Source organism: Toxorhynchites rutilus, chromosome 3 (genome assembly GCF_029784135.1).
Source record: "Toxorhynchites rutilus septentrionalis strain SRP chromosome 3, ASM2978413v1, whole genome shotgun sequence".
NCBI classification, from domain to species: domain Eukaryota; kingdom Metazoa; phylum Arthropoda; class Insecta; order Diptera; family Culicidae; genus Toxorhynchites; species Toxorhynchites rutilus.
The window spans coordinates 69,417,032-69,435,558 of record NC_073746.1 but is presented as its reverse complement, the minus strand read 5'-3'; the positions used below and the strand labels follow the sequence as shown (position 1 = coordinate 69,435,558).

Below are 18,527 nucleotides of genomic sequence, written 5' to 3'. Positions count from 1 at the left end.
GCGGGCAATTTGGCACCCCAATGTAAACATAGTGTTGATGATGCACTATGCTAAGTATTGCATGCCCATGCAGCAAAATTTTACTTTACTTTACGTTTTTAGTTATAAATAAATCGAGATGAAATTTGTTCACTTTTTCTTGAAAAATCGTTTTTTTCCTCTTTGTTTTGTAAAATTGCATGCTTTTTCGTCAAGGTTGAGTTAATTTACGTAAGATAGTGTACTTTACTTTTATTTTGCATAAAAATGTCAAAAAAAACATTTTTCAGTGAGTACAGGACGATTCTTTTAATTTGAAAAAAAATTAAAAAAAAATGGGGTTCCAAATTTATACCCAGGCATCTCGGGTACTCGAATTTGAGTTGTTTCACTTCTATGCTCAAAGCTCCGAGCCAAATCAAGATTTTTGAAATCGGTTTGCGAGGAAATGTCCGCAATAGATCCCTTCAAAAGCTGACGTAATATGAAGAAATTCCGCGCATTGGCCAAGAGCTATGTCCAAAACAACAAAATGGGGTACCGAATTTGTACCAGTTCCTCTGATAGTACTAGGTTGTCACTGACGCTTGAGGAAAATCTCAATGGAAAGCTTCATATACTCTCGACAAACAAAAAATTAGAGGAACAGAGTGCAAAATCAGAAATTTTTAACAAACTGTAATTTTGTGAAATATGAACGCATATCGATGGGATATACATTATTTTAAAGCTAAAACTTTCAGATATTGGAATATTTTACGTACATGTTTTTACCTTAGTGTGTGTAGGTATAATGGACAACTCTACCGAGAAGAACTAAAACATCGATTTGTTTCTGTTTTTTTTCAAAGATTTTGTGCACTAACACAATTTCTTGCTAACCAACTCAACAGCAAATCTAATTAACCTTATCAACCAGCTTTCATTTGGCTCCTGTAGGACCTTTCCGTACAGAGATATTTCAGTTTGAATGAAAAATTACCCCTTGTTTTTTGATGACAAATTATTCAATGAATTCTGCAGAAGAATGATTTGTCACTTTGATGAAAAAAAAAAAAATATTTTGATGTTCACTTCGATTTCAAAAAAGTGCCAAAAACAGGATGTTTACAAGAAATTACAAAATCTGCTGCAATTTTGTAAATTTTGAAAAATCTACTAAAAACGGCTAAACGTATCAATATGAAACATTCCAAAATGTTTAGGGAATACGATAGGCTAAAAATTTGTCTGCTAACATAAGAACTATTTGCAATATTTGCAGAATTACTAAAGCACTGTAAAACAATTTTTGTCAAATCGCACTGCTTTTAAACAATTTTTGTCAAATCGATGCAAAACATTGAAATACATTTTTTTTTCGTCAAAGTATCAAATTATTCTTGTGCAGAATTTATTGGTGTTTTCAAAACTGCCTTTCTTTTTGCGGTGCAGACACAATTTATTGAATTATTCATCATCAAAGACGAAGAGGTAATTGTTAATTCAAACTGAAATATCCTTGTATGGAAAGGTTCTACAGAAACGTTCAAGATACCAAATGAAAGCTGATTGATTGGATTTGCTGTTGAGTTGGTTAGCAGAAAACTGTGTTAGTTCGCAAAAACTATGGAAAAACAAAAAAAAAACATTTTTTTTCATTTCTTCCCGGCAATGTTGTCCTAAACAAACACATCAAAATAAAAATATGTACGTAATATATTCCAATACCTGTTGCTTTTCATGAATTTTTCACGAAATTACAGTATGTCAAAAATCGCTTAAAATTTCCGATCTCGCACTCTGTTCCTCTAATTTTTTTTGTCGAGTGTACTTTCGAAACTTCGGTATGTTCGGTATGTTCCACCATCTAATGCTCATTCGGAAAAAATAAATTCTGCATGTGGAAAATTAATATGGAAGGATTTCATATTTAAACTCAACAGAAATCAGCTGTACCGAGATTTTTTGAGAGGAATTAAAATTGTTTGACCCAGAGGATAAATGTAAAGCCTTGTTTTTGGGGAACGTTCATTATTATTATTAGTTTTCTATTGTAGTGGACCTTCAACACTTTTTGGCTGGTTCGTCACTTTTACTTCCATTTTTGGGAGAATGTCGGGAGTGAGAATTGATGTCGCGACATTCAGCGTGAGAGGTACGGATGTTACCACTACGCCAGATCGCCTCCACTGGGGAACGTTTACATTTGTCAAGGCGTTTACTTAAACTTAAAAGAAGAATCCATCTTGATGTCGTACAGGTATATTGAAAAACTGACACGAAATGTGAGAGAATGGCTAACCGACGCGTAAACATGTTAGGGTAAATTTCGATTTAATGACGATGAAGCTTTTATATGGTCATTTTTGGAAATCATCAATCCAGACATCGAGGATTGAAGTCAGTGTCGAAGAGTCGTTCGGGAATACGTATCCTACAATATTCACATCACTCAGGATCGTCCAATATTTTGAGTTTGTAAATGATATAATTTCAAATCGTGGAAAATTACAAGCGTATAATATATTTTTACCACCGGTTAAAAGAGTACCCACAAGCTAAAGAAATATGGAAATGTTTTACATTCACGGATTGGATAAAATTTTCAGGATCTTGAAGATGTTCTACAGTTCCAAATAAACAAAAAAAAAATGTAAGGGAATGTATCTAGGATACGACCGCATATTTTCGACGTAGACCTACGCAATTATATTATGCAATCCACTTGTTTACCACTTCGAATATTATTTTAGAATGCATTGAAATTTTTGTAATAGATTATGTTTTTCGTTACAAATAAATTTGATGAACGTCCTTTTACGTTTGATATGATACCTAGGACTACCAAAATATATAAACGGAAAATTGTTAAACAGTCATAATATTTTACATTTCCCTCTGAAAATATTACACATCTCATGTTTACGTAGTGTTGCGAGCGAAGAACTTCCAAACGACGAGGGACTGGTATTCCTGTCCCAACTCCACGGCCGACTGCCAACTAGTACTAACTGAATAATTCGATCGACTTATTTCGGATAGACTTTAAAAATACTGTTGCTTCTTCAACGTTTGTATTTCGACTGACTGATATCGGACACATAGAGGATAGATCGTACGACTTTCTACAATAGTGTGAATGGCGAACAAAGAAACGCAGAAGGCGATCTATTTCCTGTTGACTGTCACTCTGACTGTCATTCAATTGCGTTTTCATAATGGTAATTTTTATAGCAAAGGTTTGAGTTCATTTAATTCAACTTTATATTCAATATAATTAAACCTAATCGACGACACACCGGGCCCCGTTGAAACCGTCCGTTTCAACGTTTATTGTGGTGTTTGGGATGCTCCATTATCCTCTCCCAACACCCGATGCTCATGGTTTCCTTCGTTCTCCAGCGGTAGGACTCGAACTTCGGTGATGGCTCGCTTGTACGTTCCTTGACCAGTTCGTACAAGTACCACCCGTACAAACCCATCGGAACCGACGTACGTCTCTACCACCCGGCCAAGATTCCACATGAACGGTGGTAGTCCATCCTGCTTAAGCAAGACTAGCGCTCCCTTTCGGACGTTGGTAACAGCTGTCTTCCATTTCGATCGCTGGTGAAGTTGGCTGACATAATCCCTGGACCATTTGTTCCAGAAATCTTGCTTCAATCTCTGCATTTCCTGTAATCGAGAGAGACGCGTCAAATTTACGTCTGAAACATCGGACTGAGGTATCGAGGCCAGGCAAACGAAAACCGCGATATACATTTTCACGTTTGCCCCCCTCCCATATAACGGACGAATTAGAAATGGCCCGCAGTAATCGAGGCCAGCCTTTGAAAACACTCGGGACGGAACAACTCTAACCGCAGGTAACGGTGCCATTTGCTGGTGCATATTAGGTGGGCGACACTTGAAGCAGGTAATACAATAGCGCACGATCTTACGCACCAGCTGCCGACCACGCAAAGGCCAAAACCGTTGGCGCATGGTTGCTAACAGCAATGAAGGTCCAGAGTGAGCTGTTTGCAAATGCAGTGATCGAGCTAGGAGGAGGCTCAAGCGATGGTCTGCTGGGAGAATCATCGGATATTTCGAATCGTAGGGGATTGACGCATTCCGCAAACGTCCATCGAGGCGTAGTAAACTATTGATGTCGAGGAAGACATTCAGATGTTTCAGGGGGGATTTATTATCAAGGTCGACCGTGTAGTTGGAATCACGTCTTTGCAATTCGAGCTGTATAATCTCACGATGAAAAACTGTTACCTGTGCCTTACGAACGAGGATCTTCAACGCGCTATCTATCTCGTGTGGTGTAATCCTTTCAAAGTTACGTTCATCCTTCTGGCGACGACAGTTTGCGGCAAACCGGATGCACCATGCAGATATTCTCAGCAAGCGTCCCAGCTCGGCGTAACGATAAAAAATGGAATTATCCACGACGATGGAAGTCAAAGCGATGATTTGGCGCCGTTCCTGGATAACATCGATGTCTGATGAGTTTGGCAAGATTTCAGGCCAGTCCTCCTTCGGTCCAGCGAGAAAGTTTGGACCGTGCCACCACAATGTGTCTTCCTGTATTTGTGTTGGGCGGACGCCACGTGAAATACGATCCGCTGGATTTAGATGTGTAGGAACGTGTCTCCATTGAGAGCCTCTGGTGAGACCCTGAACCTCAGCTATTCTGTTGGAGACGAACACCTTCCATTTTGTAGACACCGAACGAATCCAGTGTAGTACCACAGTTGAGTCTGTCCAAAATGTAGCACTAGCGACGACGAATTCGGTGGTCCGTAATTTCTGTACCAGCTGACTTCCGAGAACCGCAGCACATAACTCTAGGCGCGGTATTGATAAGCCACGTAACGGAGCGACACGTGACTTGGCGATCAAAAGGTGTCTTTCAATTTCTACACTTGCGTTTTGTCCCACAACATAGACACAGGAACCATACCCTCGCTGAGACGCATCACTGAAACAATGGAGTTGATATTCGCGTTGTTGATTGGGAAGCACACACCGGGGCACTGTGAGCTTCGCGAGAATGGGTAATTCCACACGAAAATCCTGCCACGAATTGCTGTCTTCGTCAGATAACTCTTCGTCCCAAGATAGACACTTCGACCATAGCTCCTGAATGAACATTTTGACGTTAATCACTACCGGTCCAAGGAATCCGAGTGGGTCGAAAAGCTGAGACATCTCCGACACCACGACGCGCTTGGTTACTCCATTCAATTCCGTCAGCGAAGGAATTTTTATTCTGAAGCAATCTGAGCTGGCATCCCGAGGCAGTCCGAGAGTTTTTGTAAGATGGGACTGACCGATTTCGATTTGCGAAGCATTTTCCCACAGCTCGCTAGGGATGTGTTGCAACACTCTTGAATCGTTTGTGCACCACTTCCGCAATGTGAATCCTCCCTTTGCTAACAGAGCCTGCAACTGTCGACAAGTTTCCGCTACCTCCCCTGGATCGTCTCCTCCGGCCAAAACATCGTCAACGTAGAAACGTTCTTTTACGACGGGTGCCGCAAGAGGATATTTCTGTCCTTCGTCCTCTGCCAGTTTGTTGAGCACAGCAGCTGCATGGTACGGAGAACTAGTGAGCCCGTACGTGACCGTTTTGAGCTGATATGTTTGTACTGGTTGCGAAGGATCTCGGCGCCAGAGGATATGCTGAAACTTCCGATCTTCCGGGTGTATCCAGACTTGGCGGAACATTTTCTCCGCGTCAGCCGTGAAAACAAACTTGGACATCCGGAAATTGATCACTGTCGAGATCAGTGGGGGCTGTACGATGGGGCCAGTCTGCAACACTTCGTTTAGTGATAGATGACCAGTTGCTTTGCTGCTGGTGTCGAAAACGATACGGGTTTTAGTGGTGCTGCTTTCCGGACGATGGATGGCGTGGTGCGGCAAGAAGAACTGCGGGACCGCGATGCGTATGACCACTTCCATATGTCCCAAATTGACGTATTCATCCATAAACCTGATGTACTCTTCTCGAAGGCTTGAGTTTTTAGCGAAACGTCTCTCGATCATCAAAAGGCGGTGAAGAGCAGAGCTGTAAGAGTCACCAAGCAGCGGCAGCATGGATTGTCGCAGGGGGAGACGAACAGTGTAGCGACCATCTCCGCTCCTTGTGACGTTTCTTGTGAAGTGGTGTTCCACTTCCCTTTCCTCCTGGGTCAGAGCCTTCCCAACATCGAAGTCATCAACTTCCCACATTCGAGCTAGCTGGTCATTTAGATCTTGGTCAGTTACTAAGTGGCACGACACCAAACCAGGTGTGGGAGTGTGAGCCTTCCCAGAGACAACGTAGCCTAAGAGTGTTTTCTGTAATAGAGGGTAATTATCAGCGATTGTGATTTGATGAGATTCGAGAAGAGTGTAGAATAATTCCGCTCCGATAATTAGATCGACTCTTTGACTTATGTTAAATTTTGGATCGGCTAGCTGCAGATTACGAGGCATGTTCCATTGGGAAATATCCACATGGCGACTAGGCAAGCAAACCGTTAGTCTTGGCAGCACCAAACAGTCGAGTAGATGCTCGAAGTTTCCAAACCGAGAAGCGATCATAACATCGACTTTAAAATGAACGCTTACTGTTGCTTGGCCTATTCCGCTGATGGGAAGATTGATTCGCGAACGTTTTAGACCCAATTTTTGCGCAAGGGATTCGGAAACGAAATTCGATTGTGAGCCACTATCAAGTAGTGCCCTGGCATAATGATAGGCACCGTTGATATCTCGAACTCGTACCACGGCTGTTTAGAGGAATATGGTTGCTTGATGAGGCTCATTTGATTGTGTTAACGATGCGGCTGGAACATGGGAACTATATGGAAGCGGCTCTGATTCGAAAGGACCGTACGAAACCACCGGCGACGAAGAAGGGGGACTTTCGACCGAAGTGCTTATCGACAGCGGTCTACACGAAACCGACTTAATTGCCTGGGGTAATGTATGTGTTGGTACCACCGATGGTACCATCGCGCCCGAATACGAAACTTCTGATTTAGAAGTGGTGGCTGGTGTGACGCAGACTGCTATGCGTGTATGTGATGTGCCTTCTTCGTCGCTCGTGCTAACAGCTGCGGGGATCGACGTTACTGTTGGTAGATGAAGCAGGCTGTGGTGCTTTTTGCCGCAGATTCTACAAAGACCACTACGGCATTCCTTGGCCATGTGGCCACCCCTTAAGCAATTGATGCACAGGCGATGACTTTTCGCGAAATCGAAACGGTTATTCGGAGTCAGCTTCTGGAACATTTCACACTGTGTTAGAGGATGAGAGTTTTTACATCCCGGACACTTCGACACACTTTCGGAAGCAACATGGGAAGAGGAAGCTTTGCCTTTCACTGGTTTAGAAATGTTTTCAACGGGAGTATTGACAAATGCAGATCATTTCTGTAAAGTACGGGACCTTTTGTGCATAAAGTCGAGTAAGTCGTCGTATTTCGGAGTTTCTTCCTCCTTGCACTGAGTCTCCCATTCCAGCAGGGATTTTCCATCAAGCAAGCTACTTAAACGTTCCACTAGGAATGAATTCCAGTGGTCGTTTACGTCTTCAAGTTTGTCGAGGATTCTAACGTGTCGGTTGAATTCATCTGCCAGCTCGTCCAAGGCAGCAGCGGACCCCTTCTTGGCGGGAGGGGTTTTGAAAAGAGCTGTCATATGTTGCTTGACTAGGTAATTTTTATTCTCATATCGGTCGGTGATGATCTTCCAGGCTATAGGATAGTTATCCGCTGTAAGGGCGGTAGACGAGATTAAACGTGACGCATCACCCGCTAGCGAGCTTCGAAGGTAATGTAGTTTTTGAACCGCTGACAGCTGGGTGTTCGAATGGATAACCGCTTTAAAGAGATCCCGAAATTCTATCCATTGCTCCGGTTTTCCGCTGAACTCCGGAATCCGCAGTTCCGGAAGCTTGACGGACATAGTAGGGTTCACATGCACGGGCGGAGTCTGAACTAGAGGCGCAGACTGAAGAACGGGGGCTGTTTGCGGAAGTTTACCCATTAGAGACGCCTTCAACTCAAAATATTTATCTTGGAACTGCTCACGGTCATCAAGAAACTCTTCTTCCCTATCCTCGATCAATTCTATTTCATCCTGCACACTCTCAAATTTCCTGAATAGCTCATCGAGCCGTTCGATCCGTAGCGCTACCTGATTTATTTGCGAAACCTCGAAATTTTCATCGAACGTTTTTATCAGTTCAGCCGAAGCAATAATCGATTCTCTCCGACGCAAAAGTGTTTTCAGGTTGAGAGCACCCTTTCGCAGAGCCGATTTCCTCATCTTGCGGTTAAATAGTAATTTTACCCACCTTCAGATACGGCTTAGCTAAACTTACTCCTCCTCGACCACGTGTTCTTTATAACCTCACTCCCAAGTACTGGAAAGCTATTTGGCAGCCTCGAGTATCGGGACTGTCGGAACGGTCCTCTTGATCACTGCTTCGATACGCCGGAAGTCTCCTTCGTGATTCCCTCGACAGATAGTAGTGATGTGGCTACTGGAGCCACCGACGACAGGATGGTGTAGCGGGATACCACTTATAAATCTTCCGGAGCACGTGGTATCAAGATCCTTTGATCCACGAGACGTCGACAGAACGGGATTTCCTCCCGGGTTTCGGCACCAGAATGTTGCGAGCGAAGACCTTCCAAACGACGAGGGACTGGTATTCCTGTCCCAACTCCACGGCGACTGCCAACTAGTACTAACTGAATAATTCGTTCGACTTATTTCGGATAGACTTTAAAAATACTGTTGCTTCTTCAACGTTTGTATTTCGACTGACTGATATCGGACACATAGAGGATAGATCGTACGACTTTCTACAATAGTGTGAATGACGAACAAAGAAACGCAGAAGGCGATCTATTTCCTGTTGACTGTCACTCTGACTGTCATTCAATTGCGTTTTCATAATGGTAATTTTTATAGCAAAGGTTTGAGTTCATTTAATTCAACTTTATATTCAATATAATTAAACCTAATCGACGACACGTAGTTCTCGAGCCGCGAAACTTCATTCATCTCTAGTATCTGAAATGACGATTTTCCTAGGCTTCTCAGTTTAAAAGTACGTTTTTGGAAAACATATTCCGGTCTGCACAGCGACAAGCGAATACAAAAGTACTCAACACCAAAAAATACCCCCAACATGCATGTACAGGTCGGATTCGATTATATATAATCGCAATTTCACTTTCAATTTTCGAATCCAATACATAATCGAATCACAAAAAGCTATTTTTCTATCAATGTTTGACATATTTCATAAAAACATGACCTGTTTTCTGATCTTACACCCAAAAAAAAAAAAATAATAAAGAAACATATAGCGGCATTATGACTGACAGTAAGAGCAATTGCCTTCAATTTGAGGATAATAGAACCGAAGATGTTTGTTTTTAAAAGGGAATTACGGGGATTGAGATGAAACAATAAGAACGTCTTTGAAATTAATTTTGGGAATTTTTTAAACCTTTGTTGGTCGTAATGGATGTAGACGAAAAATAGAAAACGAGAGCAGAAAAGAGCTAATGTAGGTTAATATAGGGTAAGTTAGGTCAATGTGAAGACCATACAATATTATTAGTGTGTAAGGGTGTTTGTATGTGAATGTATAAGTAATGTATGAATGATAAGTTTGAATGTGAGCTAACCCAGAGCCGCGGTTAAACGGTTTCCCATTCAAATATGTTTGGTGGAAAACGAAAAATGTAAAACTGTAATTGTTATACTCGACACATTGTATAGATGAAATGGAAAGGGCCTGGCCAGGTAAAGGAGTAAAAAGTGCCCCAAACCAAATCACTAGCTGTATGGAAATTATTATATAGGGTACTAAATAAAACATTTCGGTAGTAGTACCACATATTTGAGCCCTTATAGGGTACAACATAGGATCTATGGTGAAAAATGCACCTTTTCGTTGTTTTTGTTTACATGTGGCATATATTTTTCCTGATTTTTTATGAGCATTGAAAAAAAATAATAATTTGGATTTTTTAAGTGTTCTTCTCATTAATCCGAATGATCTTTCCACAAGGACTTTGTTTTTTCTCACAAAGCTCTATCGTACTGCTGACTCCTAGGAATTTGGTAAACCATCTAAATCCAATGTAAAGATAATCTCATATATTTTAAGATACGAGAAAAAAATCTTTGCACAGCGCATTATACCGATAAAATTTAGACATATAAAAACTAAATTTGAATAAATATAAATAAAAATAATATTAGAGCAGTACTGGGCCTTTAAATTCAAAATACATGATTAATGCCCAAAATGTTTTTTTTTTCAAGAAAAAAATAACGCTACATGTGGAAAAAACAACACATTCGATCACATTTAAATAAAAATTAGAGAAAAGTATTTTTTTTTTCAAAATTTTGAGATGCCCGAAAATATATATTTGTTTTGTACCGCGAAAAACACTCTAAAAATTCTTTAAAAAAAACCTACTATACCTAAAACAGACGTAGGAAGAAATTTGAAAACAAACTAGAAAAGTACTGAATCTCAAAATAAAAAAAATTAAATTTAATTTGAAACAGAAATAAATATTAATTTAAACTTTTTTTAATATTTGATTTTTTGATGAAAAAATTGTTTGAAAATATCGATACACCTTAGCAAGATGTACTTTCAGTATTTTTTTTTCTATATTTTTGTATCAAAGCTATTGAGAATGGCGAGAAAAAAACGAAAAGGTGCATTTTTTACCATAGATCCTATGTTGTACCATATAAGAACTCAAATATATGGTACTACTGTAAAAATTTCATATTTAGTACCCTATAAAATATTTTCCATACAGCTGGTGATTTGGTTTGGGGGCACTTTTTACTCCCGTACCCAGGCAGACCCTTTGGAAATATAAAAAAACAAATTCTTTTGTACCGCACAACACTGAAAAAAATCTGAAAAAAATCGGAAAAAATTACACATATCTAGAAAAGCCGTAGGAACACATTTAAATATGAATTACAGTAGTACTGAATCTCTACATCCCAAAAAAAAATTCAAAATTTCAATATTTTTTTAGTACTTCAATTTTTGACGATTTTTTTTTCTTGATACACCTTAGTGAGATGCACATTCAGTATTTTTTTTCAAATTTTTATCTCGAAGTACGTTCTTCACTATAGATCCTATGTTAAGCCACAAAGGTGTTCAAAAATACCGCCAAAACTTCTTATTTAGCACTAGAACTACCAACCGGTCCAAATGACCGGTTATATGATTTATTTATGAGATTTTACATATGTGTATACCACATATGTATATATTACATATTATACATATGTGGTATACCTATTTCTACCGACCGGTCAAAATGACCGGTCGTGATTTTTCCAATTCCAAATTCCAAAATTGCTTAGAAACAACGTCAATCTGCCACTACGGTGCCAGCCAATCAATGTTTCCGGAACAATTACTGATTCTAAACCATAAAATTTGGGAATTTTTTAGAATTTTGTAATATATTGTGATGCAATTTTATTTTCTCATTGACAGTTTTTGTATACGGTAGAAATAGGTAATGTTAAAATAAGTGCAGTTGAAATACTCACAACATTGTGGATAATTGGGTTGATTTAAATAAAAATACAGTTATAGTAGTTTGCAGTTTAAGTAAGTTGTGAATAATTGTGAATATATTGAGGGGGTAAAATAATAATATTCTAAATATATATTTTTATCTAGCTATAAAACATAACCTAACAATGTCGAGATGCCCGAACATATCTAAAGTTTTAGAGGACGTAACAGATTCAAGGGAAGATTTCGCTGATATCGATCAAGATGTTTATGAAATTAAATTCTAAAATTTGATCAGTATCTGAAATGTAGATGATCAATCTTAAAGAAAAAATGTTTGTTTCCCCAGAGAGCAATAGTAAAGAGAATCAGTTTATGTAGACCAGGGGTGGCCAAACTTTTGGGCATTGCGGGCGACTAATTGTTCAAATGTTAGGCTGCGGTCTACCAACATTGACTGTAAAAAAAAGTCATGAGAAAATGAATTAAGTACTAGAAGATAGAACAAAGTTTTAACACTCCTGTACTCGCGCGCATAATCATAACTCGTAAAACTCGTGCGTGTTTGTGTAGCCTTGCTATTGTGTATTTTACGCGTTATTGATATTTATTCAAAGTAAAAAACATACAATTAACTGAAAAAAAATCCTGAAAAAAAATTTTGTTCAACTTCATTCAGTTTCAATAGTCATTTAACTCAGCCTCCTCAAAAGACCTATTATAGGAGGGTTAATTAAAAGAAAATCATAGGCCGTACTAATAAATATTCAATTATAAATTATTCTTCAAAACAAAAATAATTATCGGTTACTTAAAAATAAATAAGTTATACTTTGTTTTCCTGTAAAGTCCCATCAATTAATATCGTTTATTTTATAAGGAAATTGTCATTTATGAACATACAAAGCATTTATTTTTCATAAAAAATACACCCAAGAAGATTATTATATTCCTCAATTACCAAGAGGTATAAGAACTAGAGATGAATCGGATATCTGGTAACTATCCGGCCAAAAGTTGCTATCTGGCCGGATACCGGATATTAAAATAATTCCAATAATTTCTCATCAACACAAGATGAATTTTTTTTTTCAAAATTAGGTTCATATCAACTCATAACATTAATTCATTAACACTATTACTTTTATCATATTTTTTTAAACGATCGATTACGATTTGCTTCGTACTCCAGGCTAGTTTCGGAGAACAGTCTTCCACTGTAAACACTCCTCAGTCTTCAGAATGCAACGCAGCGCTGATATGTAACAAGTTTTTTATACTCAGTTGAGTTCTCACTCCTTGCATACACAGCGCTGTGGCGAATGAACACGCTCCGAAACACATATCAAATGTTTTGTTGTCAATATCGTTTTTGCACCGAATGTTTCGTCGTGTTTCACGCCGTATTTTGCGTCGTATTTCTATACCTGTTTTACATCGCACTTGAATCTAGTTTACTTTCTCTGTTGAGTTATTTTTCTCCACACAACCGCATACGGTTGGTATGGAGGTGCGTTGTTGTTTTTATGCTTTGCTTAGAACGAGCGAGGACAAAGCGTTATGAACGCGCGCTGATGAAAATTAAACTCAAGTACAGCGCAGCGTATGTTTTCAGAAGACTGACACAACTGTAAGGAGCTGAGGGATAAACTGTATTGCGATCGATTCGAAATGTTTTCGCATTACAGTCGATTTCGTTGGTAATGGATTTTTTTCAGTGGAAACGGACTACCATTTTCATTTGCCACTTCGTTGAAACTGTTTCAAAAGAAATCATGAGCTTCGCGTGTGAGGTTTAATTCAGTTTCGTCTTATTTGCTTCGGTGGATTTGATTTGTAGTGAATTAAGCCTCAGATTATCAAAACAGTTGTAAGGTTTAATTCGGTTTCGTCTTATTTGCTTCGGTGGATTTGATTTGTGGTGAATTAAGCTTCAGATTATCAAAACAGTTCCAAATTTTTAAATATCGAATGAAAATAATCAATTGATGTTGTGATGTTTATTTAAATTTATATTACTTACTCTTACTCGACTAGTATCTATGATAACAGCAAAATAGAGTTAACGAGCAAAATTCTCCTATTTCATAATAGGGCTCAATATTTAATTTTTGAGAAATATTTTGTTTCTCATTCATCACTGTTGTTCTATTCATGACCTTTTTTCTTGAAAGAAATTTGCACAATTGGTTCACATTACCCATCATAGTTTTAAAATAAAAATAACAATACTTCATTAAACTCGCATTTGCAGTCTTCGTAGACGAAGTTCTCTCCAAACCTTTTGCGGATGTGTCCAGAATTTTCAATTGATCATTCAACAAATGATGTGCCTGGAGAAATTGCAGAAATTGTTTCTAGTGACATTGTTTTGTCTATTACAAATTATGGCCGAACAACTGGATGTATTAATATAAAATAACTAACAATCTGACAAAAAAAAAAATTAAAACGAAACTTTAATGAAGAAATATCTACTCTCACAACCAATATGTTTTATTGAGGTTAGCATAAACACCATAGAAATGACGGCAAATCATGGAGGTATATTTTATCCATTGCGTTTGGAGGTGACACTATCCTAGACCAGCTGGCGGGCGCCTAAGAATACCTACGCGGGCGACCGATAGACCGCGGACTACCGTTTGGACATCCCTGATGTAGACCAAGAAGAATGTTGATATTGTCGTCATCTTCGGATGAGAATGGCCATCAACTATCATTTCTGCTGATGGAACCATCTGCACAAAAAGCTGAATGCACTCCAGGAAGGTTATAAGTAAACAGCATTTTCGAAGCAATAATTGGAGGGGTAGAGTGTATTTATATGTGAAAATACGTAAGTATATATGTGAATATCATCACTCCTTGCAATCATCATACCCACAAACGCAAGAAAATGGAAGTTACGAATCGTTCATTTGGAGGGTACGTATAGTATTTTGTAATTTTGGTACAGTGTGCGATGAAGTGTTGCTCTAATTTACTCCAAATTTTTATCGATCGCATAGAAAATATGGCTGAACGTATCAATATGTAATGTACACCGTTATTTATTGAATTATTTATCATCAAATATTAAGGGGTAACTTTTCATTGGAACAAAAATATCTTTGCATGTAAAAGTCCTACATGAATGTTATAGGAATCAAATGAGAGCTGTTTAATAAGGTTAATTGGATTTGTTATTGAGTTGGTTCGCAAAAAATTGTGTTAACCTACAATAAGCTTAAAAAAACAGAATGAATTGATTTTCTATTTTTAAAATATCATGTCCACATCCCATTTTCATACGTTGATTTTTTAAGAAGTTATAACAATTCAATAGCAATTCATAGTGCACTTTGCACTATGTTTCTCTAACTTTTTTGTCAAGTGTATATCTAAATAAAAATGCAAATTAAAATTTGTGCAAATACATGTATTTATCATGTACTTCCAATATTAGAATGAAATATTTTTTATTCTCTGTAGATTTTTTTTCGAATTTTTATATTTTGACAACGGAACGTCACACCGGTCAAAATGACCGGTTTAGTAGAAATAGGTATATAACAACTGTCGGTAGTCCTAGTGTTAATACCCTATACAATATATGAATTGGTTTGGGGGCACTTTTTACTCCCTTACCCGGCCAGGCCCTCTGTGATGAAAATAAATAAGAGGTTGTATACAGAAAATCACATTTGGAGTCCAAACAACGGCTGTAGTTTCGAGAATTGAAATTTCGAGTTTCGTACTAAAGCGCAATATAAGGACTTCAAGCAGTATGGGTCAGTGAAATCATTCGCAATCTTCGAAATAAATCCGAGCTGTCGGTTTGCCTTAGCAATGATTGAGGTGTAATGAGCGTTGAAGTTCAATTTCTGATCCAGCACTACTCCGAGGTCAGTAACTTTTTCAACTCTCTCAAGCAAAGCACCGTCGATGCAGTAATCAAACTGTAACGGACTTTTGGAACGATGGAACGTCATGACGGAGCACTTCGGTACGCTGATAATCAGTTTGTTTAGATGGCACCAGTCAACAAACACATTCAGCAAATGTTGCAAGCGTTGGCAGTCTTCAGCTGAACGGATCATGCAGAATATTTTCAAATCATCAGCATAAATTAATTTGCAGTTCAACCCTAATTTCGCAGCAATGTCATTAAAAAATAATATGAACAACAAAGGGCCTAAGTTGCTTCCTTGAGGGACTCCAGAAGAATTGCAGAAGCACGAGGAAACGCAGCCATGAATTTTAACGCGCAGTTTTCTTTCCGTCAGGTATGATCTCATCCACGACACGAGTTTTGCAGATGATCCGAGACGTGATAGTTTAGCCAATAGTATGTTGTGGTCGATCCTATCGAAAGCCGCCTTCAGATCGGTATAGATGACATCGACTTGAGCCTTGCCCTCCATAGCAGTAATGCAGGTGTTGGTGAAGTTCAACAGATTCGTGGTGACCGACCTGCCGGGCATGAAGCCGTGCTGATCGGTAGAGATGTAACGCTTAGATTGAGTAAGAATAACTTCACTGACGATGATCTCAAATAGCTTGGACGCAGCCGACAAACTTGTTATTCCACGATAGTTCCTGACGTTTCGCTTATCACCGTTTTTGAAGACAGGAAACATGAAAGACTCCTTCCAAATTTCAGGAAATTTTCCATCATTGAGTGATCGGGTAAAGATGACAGAAAGTGGCTCGGCTAGATCAGCAGCGCAGCGGCAGAACAATACCGATGGTATGCCGTCAGGTACCCGGCGAAAGCGAACTTTTCAATTTTTTTGCAGCGGAGATCACTATGGCAGGAGTGACCACGAACGTCGTCAAACTTATGACGTCCGAAGGAACACCTATGGAGGCAAACTTAACTTGAGCTTCACTGGCTGGTATATGGTCAAACACGGATGTAAAGAACTTGACGAAAAGCTCACAGCATTCAGTATGAGTATTCGACGTCGTTATAGAGCACGTTGCTTGGGAGGGTTTTTCCTCTTACTGTTGACGAATTTCCAAAAGTTTCTCGGATTTTGTCGCAGATTGGTTTGCATTCTCAAGACGTGGGCCTTGTACAAAGTTGAATTCAGCTTACGATACGCATTACTTGCATGTTGAAATCTGAGTTTGCTGTCAGAGGATTGTAGAACACGATGTTTTCACTGACAGGCGTTTTTTTCGCCAGGTGATGATCTTGCTCCCTTGTGTCATTGTAAACAAACAATGATTCAATTTATATTCTAGTGTGTAAGTATTGGTTACCACCATACACTGCATGATTTGCATATGTGTGTATGCAAGCGATGAGCGAAAACGAATGTTTTCGTATTTTTCAACTGTCAAGTTTCTATAAGACCAGTTACATTTTCCGTTGTTGTATTTGTTTTGATCAATCAATCTTGAAAATGCCGAAGGGAAAAGTGCTCACGGAGAGAGAAGAAAGACAAATCGATGCATTTCACCAAGAAAATGTTGATATCAGAGAAATTTCTCGTCGGATTGGAGGATCCCATCCAGTAGTGCTCAATTATTTGGCGAATCCTCAAGGATACGGTAAGAAGGAGAGAGCTCCACTAAATCGAAGCTCTCTGACCGGGATAAGCGGGAAATAGTTAGTACAACTTCGAATACCTCAAAATCGCTTATACCAATAAAACAATATTTCAACTACCCTACTACTCGGGTGACAATTCGTCAAATTTTGGTTATAAATCCTCACATAAAGAGGGTTTAAAAGGTTCAAGCTCCTCATCTTACACCATCTCACATCGGAAGATGTCTGAGTTTTGCCAAAGCTCACATGAACCGACAGTGGGTCATGATATGTATATACATTCCGCTATAAACCATAACGAAAAGTTCTTCAATGTAAAAGTTATCTACACTGACGAAAAAATGTTCAATTTGGATGGCCCTGATGATTTCAACGGGTACTGGCGTGATTTACGGAAGAAGGAACAGTATTTTTCAACCTGGAATTCGGGAGGAGGCTCTTGCATGGGTTGGGTGGGATTCTGTGCAACCGTAAAGCCCAATTTAGCTTTCACATCATTCAAGGATTACATATATGTTCTGGATTCCTCTCTTCTACCGTTTTTGCGTGGATATCGTCACAAAAAATTCACATTTCATATCATATTAATATCAGCAAGGAAACTAAGCAATGGATTAAGGACCAAAAACTTAATTTTCTGGACTGGCCGGCTAGCTCTCTAGACTTGAATCCTGTTGAAAATCTTAGGGGGATCCTTGTACGCGGAATCTACACTGAGGGAAAACGGTACACTACAATCGAAGAGCTCAAGGTCGCAATTTCGGAAACATGGAACAAATATCGAGCAAATCGTTCAGCAGCATTTGGTAAATAGTATTCCAACACGAATTTTCCAGGTTTTTAGCCGAAATGGCAAGGTTTCCAATTATTGACATGTAAATCAGACGATCGTTTTGAATTTTTCATTGATAATAATTATAAATTTTGAAATGGTCTTATAGAAGCTGGACAGCTAAAATTATCAATGACGTTAAATATACTTTATTCTAAGCATTCAACAATTTATGAATGTATCTTGTTGAAGTTCTAACTGTTTGTGTTGCAACGAAATAGAATCAGGGTGGTCTTATAGAAGTTGGACAGAGTGTAGCTTACGAAATGCTTAACCTAACGCAATCAATAATTCGCTTTTTTAATTTTGCGCGTTGGTCCCCTTAGACTTTACACCGACCAGATCCGATATATGGATGTTGGATTTATGTGGAGTAAGATTCAGAATATTTTCACAATCATAGTAATTCGCTCCAATCACTTGTAAGGTCTCTTGCGAAATTTATCTAACGTTGCCTTCGTGGCGCATTAGACTGCTTGCCGAAAAGTTGATGGTTCGAGTCTACCCGCGGGCGAAATTTATTTTGTCAAAATAATTTATTATTAAGTGTACAGGTGTGCCATTACAGATTTTTTTAGCATGAAAAAAATGTCGCTTAGAACATAAAAATTACTATTTATTCA

At 38.7% G+C, this 18,527-nt stretch overlaps 2 protein-coding genes across 2 annotated transcripts; both read right to left on the bottom strand.

The window, feature by feature from the left end:
• Positions 1-3,291: 3,291 nt before the first annotated feature.
• On the bottom strand, positions 3,292-6,540 carry LOC129773216 (uncharacterized). Its single transcript, XM_055776802.1, has one exon. It carries the CDS (start codon positions 6,538-6,540, stop codon positions 3,292-3,294), a length of 3,249 nt encoding a protein of 1,082 aa, XP_055632777.1.
• An 828-nt stretch (positions 6,541-7,368) lies between these two features.
• LOC129773214 (uncharacterized) lies at positions 7,369-8,271 on the bottom strand. The gene has a single exon (XM_055776801.1). It carries the CDS (start codon positions 8,269-8,271, stop codon positions 7,369-7,371), a length of 903 nt encoding a protein of 300 aa, XP_055632776.1.
• Positions 8,272-18,527: the final 10,256 nt, after the last annotated feature.

Bases quoted from the DNA above. Each gene is read 5' to 3' on its own strand.
- LOC129773216 (XM_055776802.1), bottom strand. From the start codon at position 6,540: ATGATCGCTTCTCGGTTTGGAAACTTCGAGCATCTACTCGACTGTTTG.
- LOC129773214 (XM_055776801.1), bottom strand. From the start codon at position 8,271: ATGAGGAAATCGGCTCTGCGAAAGGGTGCTCTCAACCTGAAAACACTT.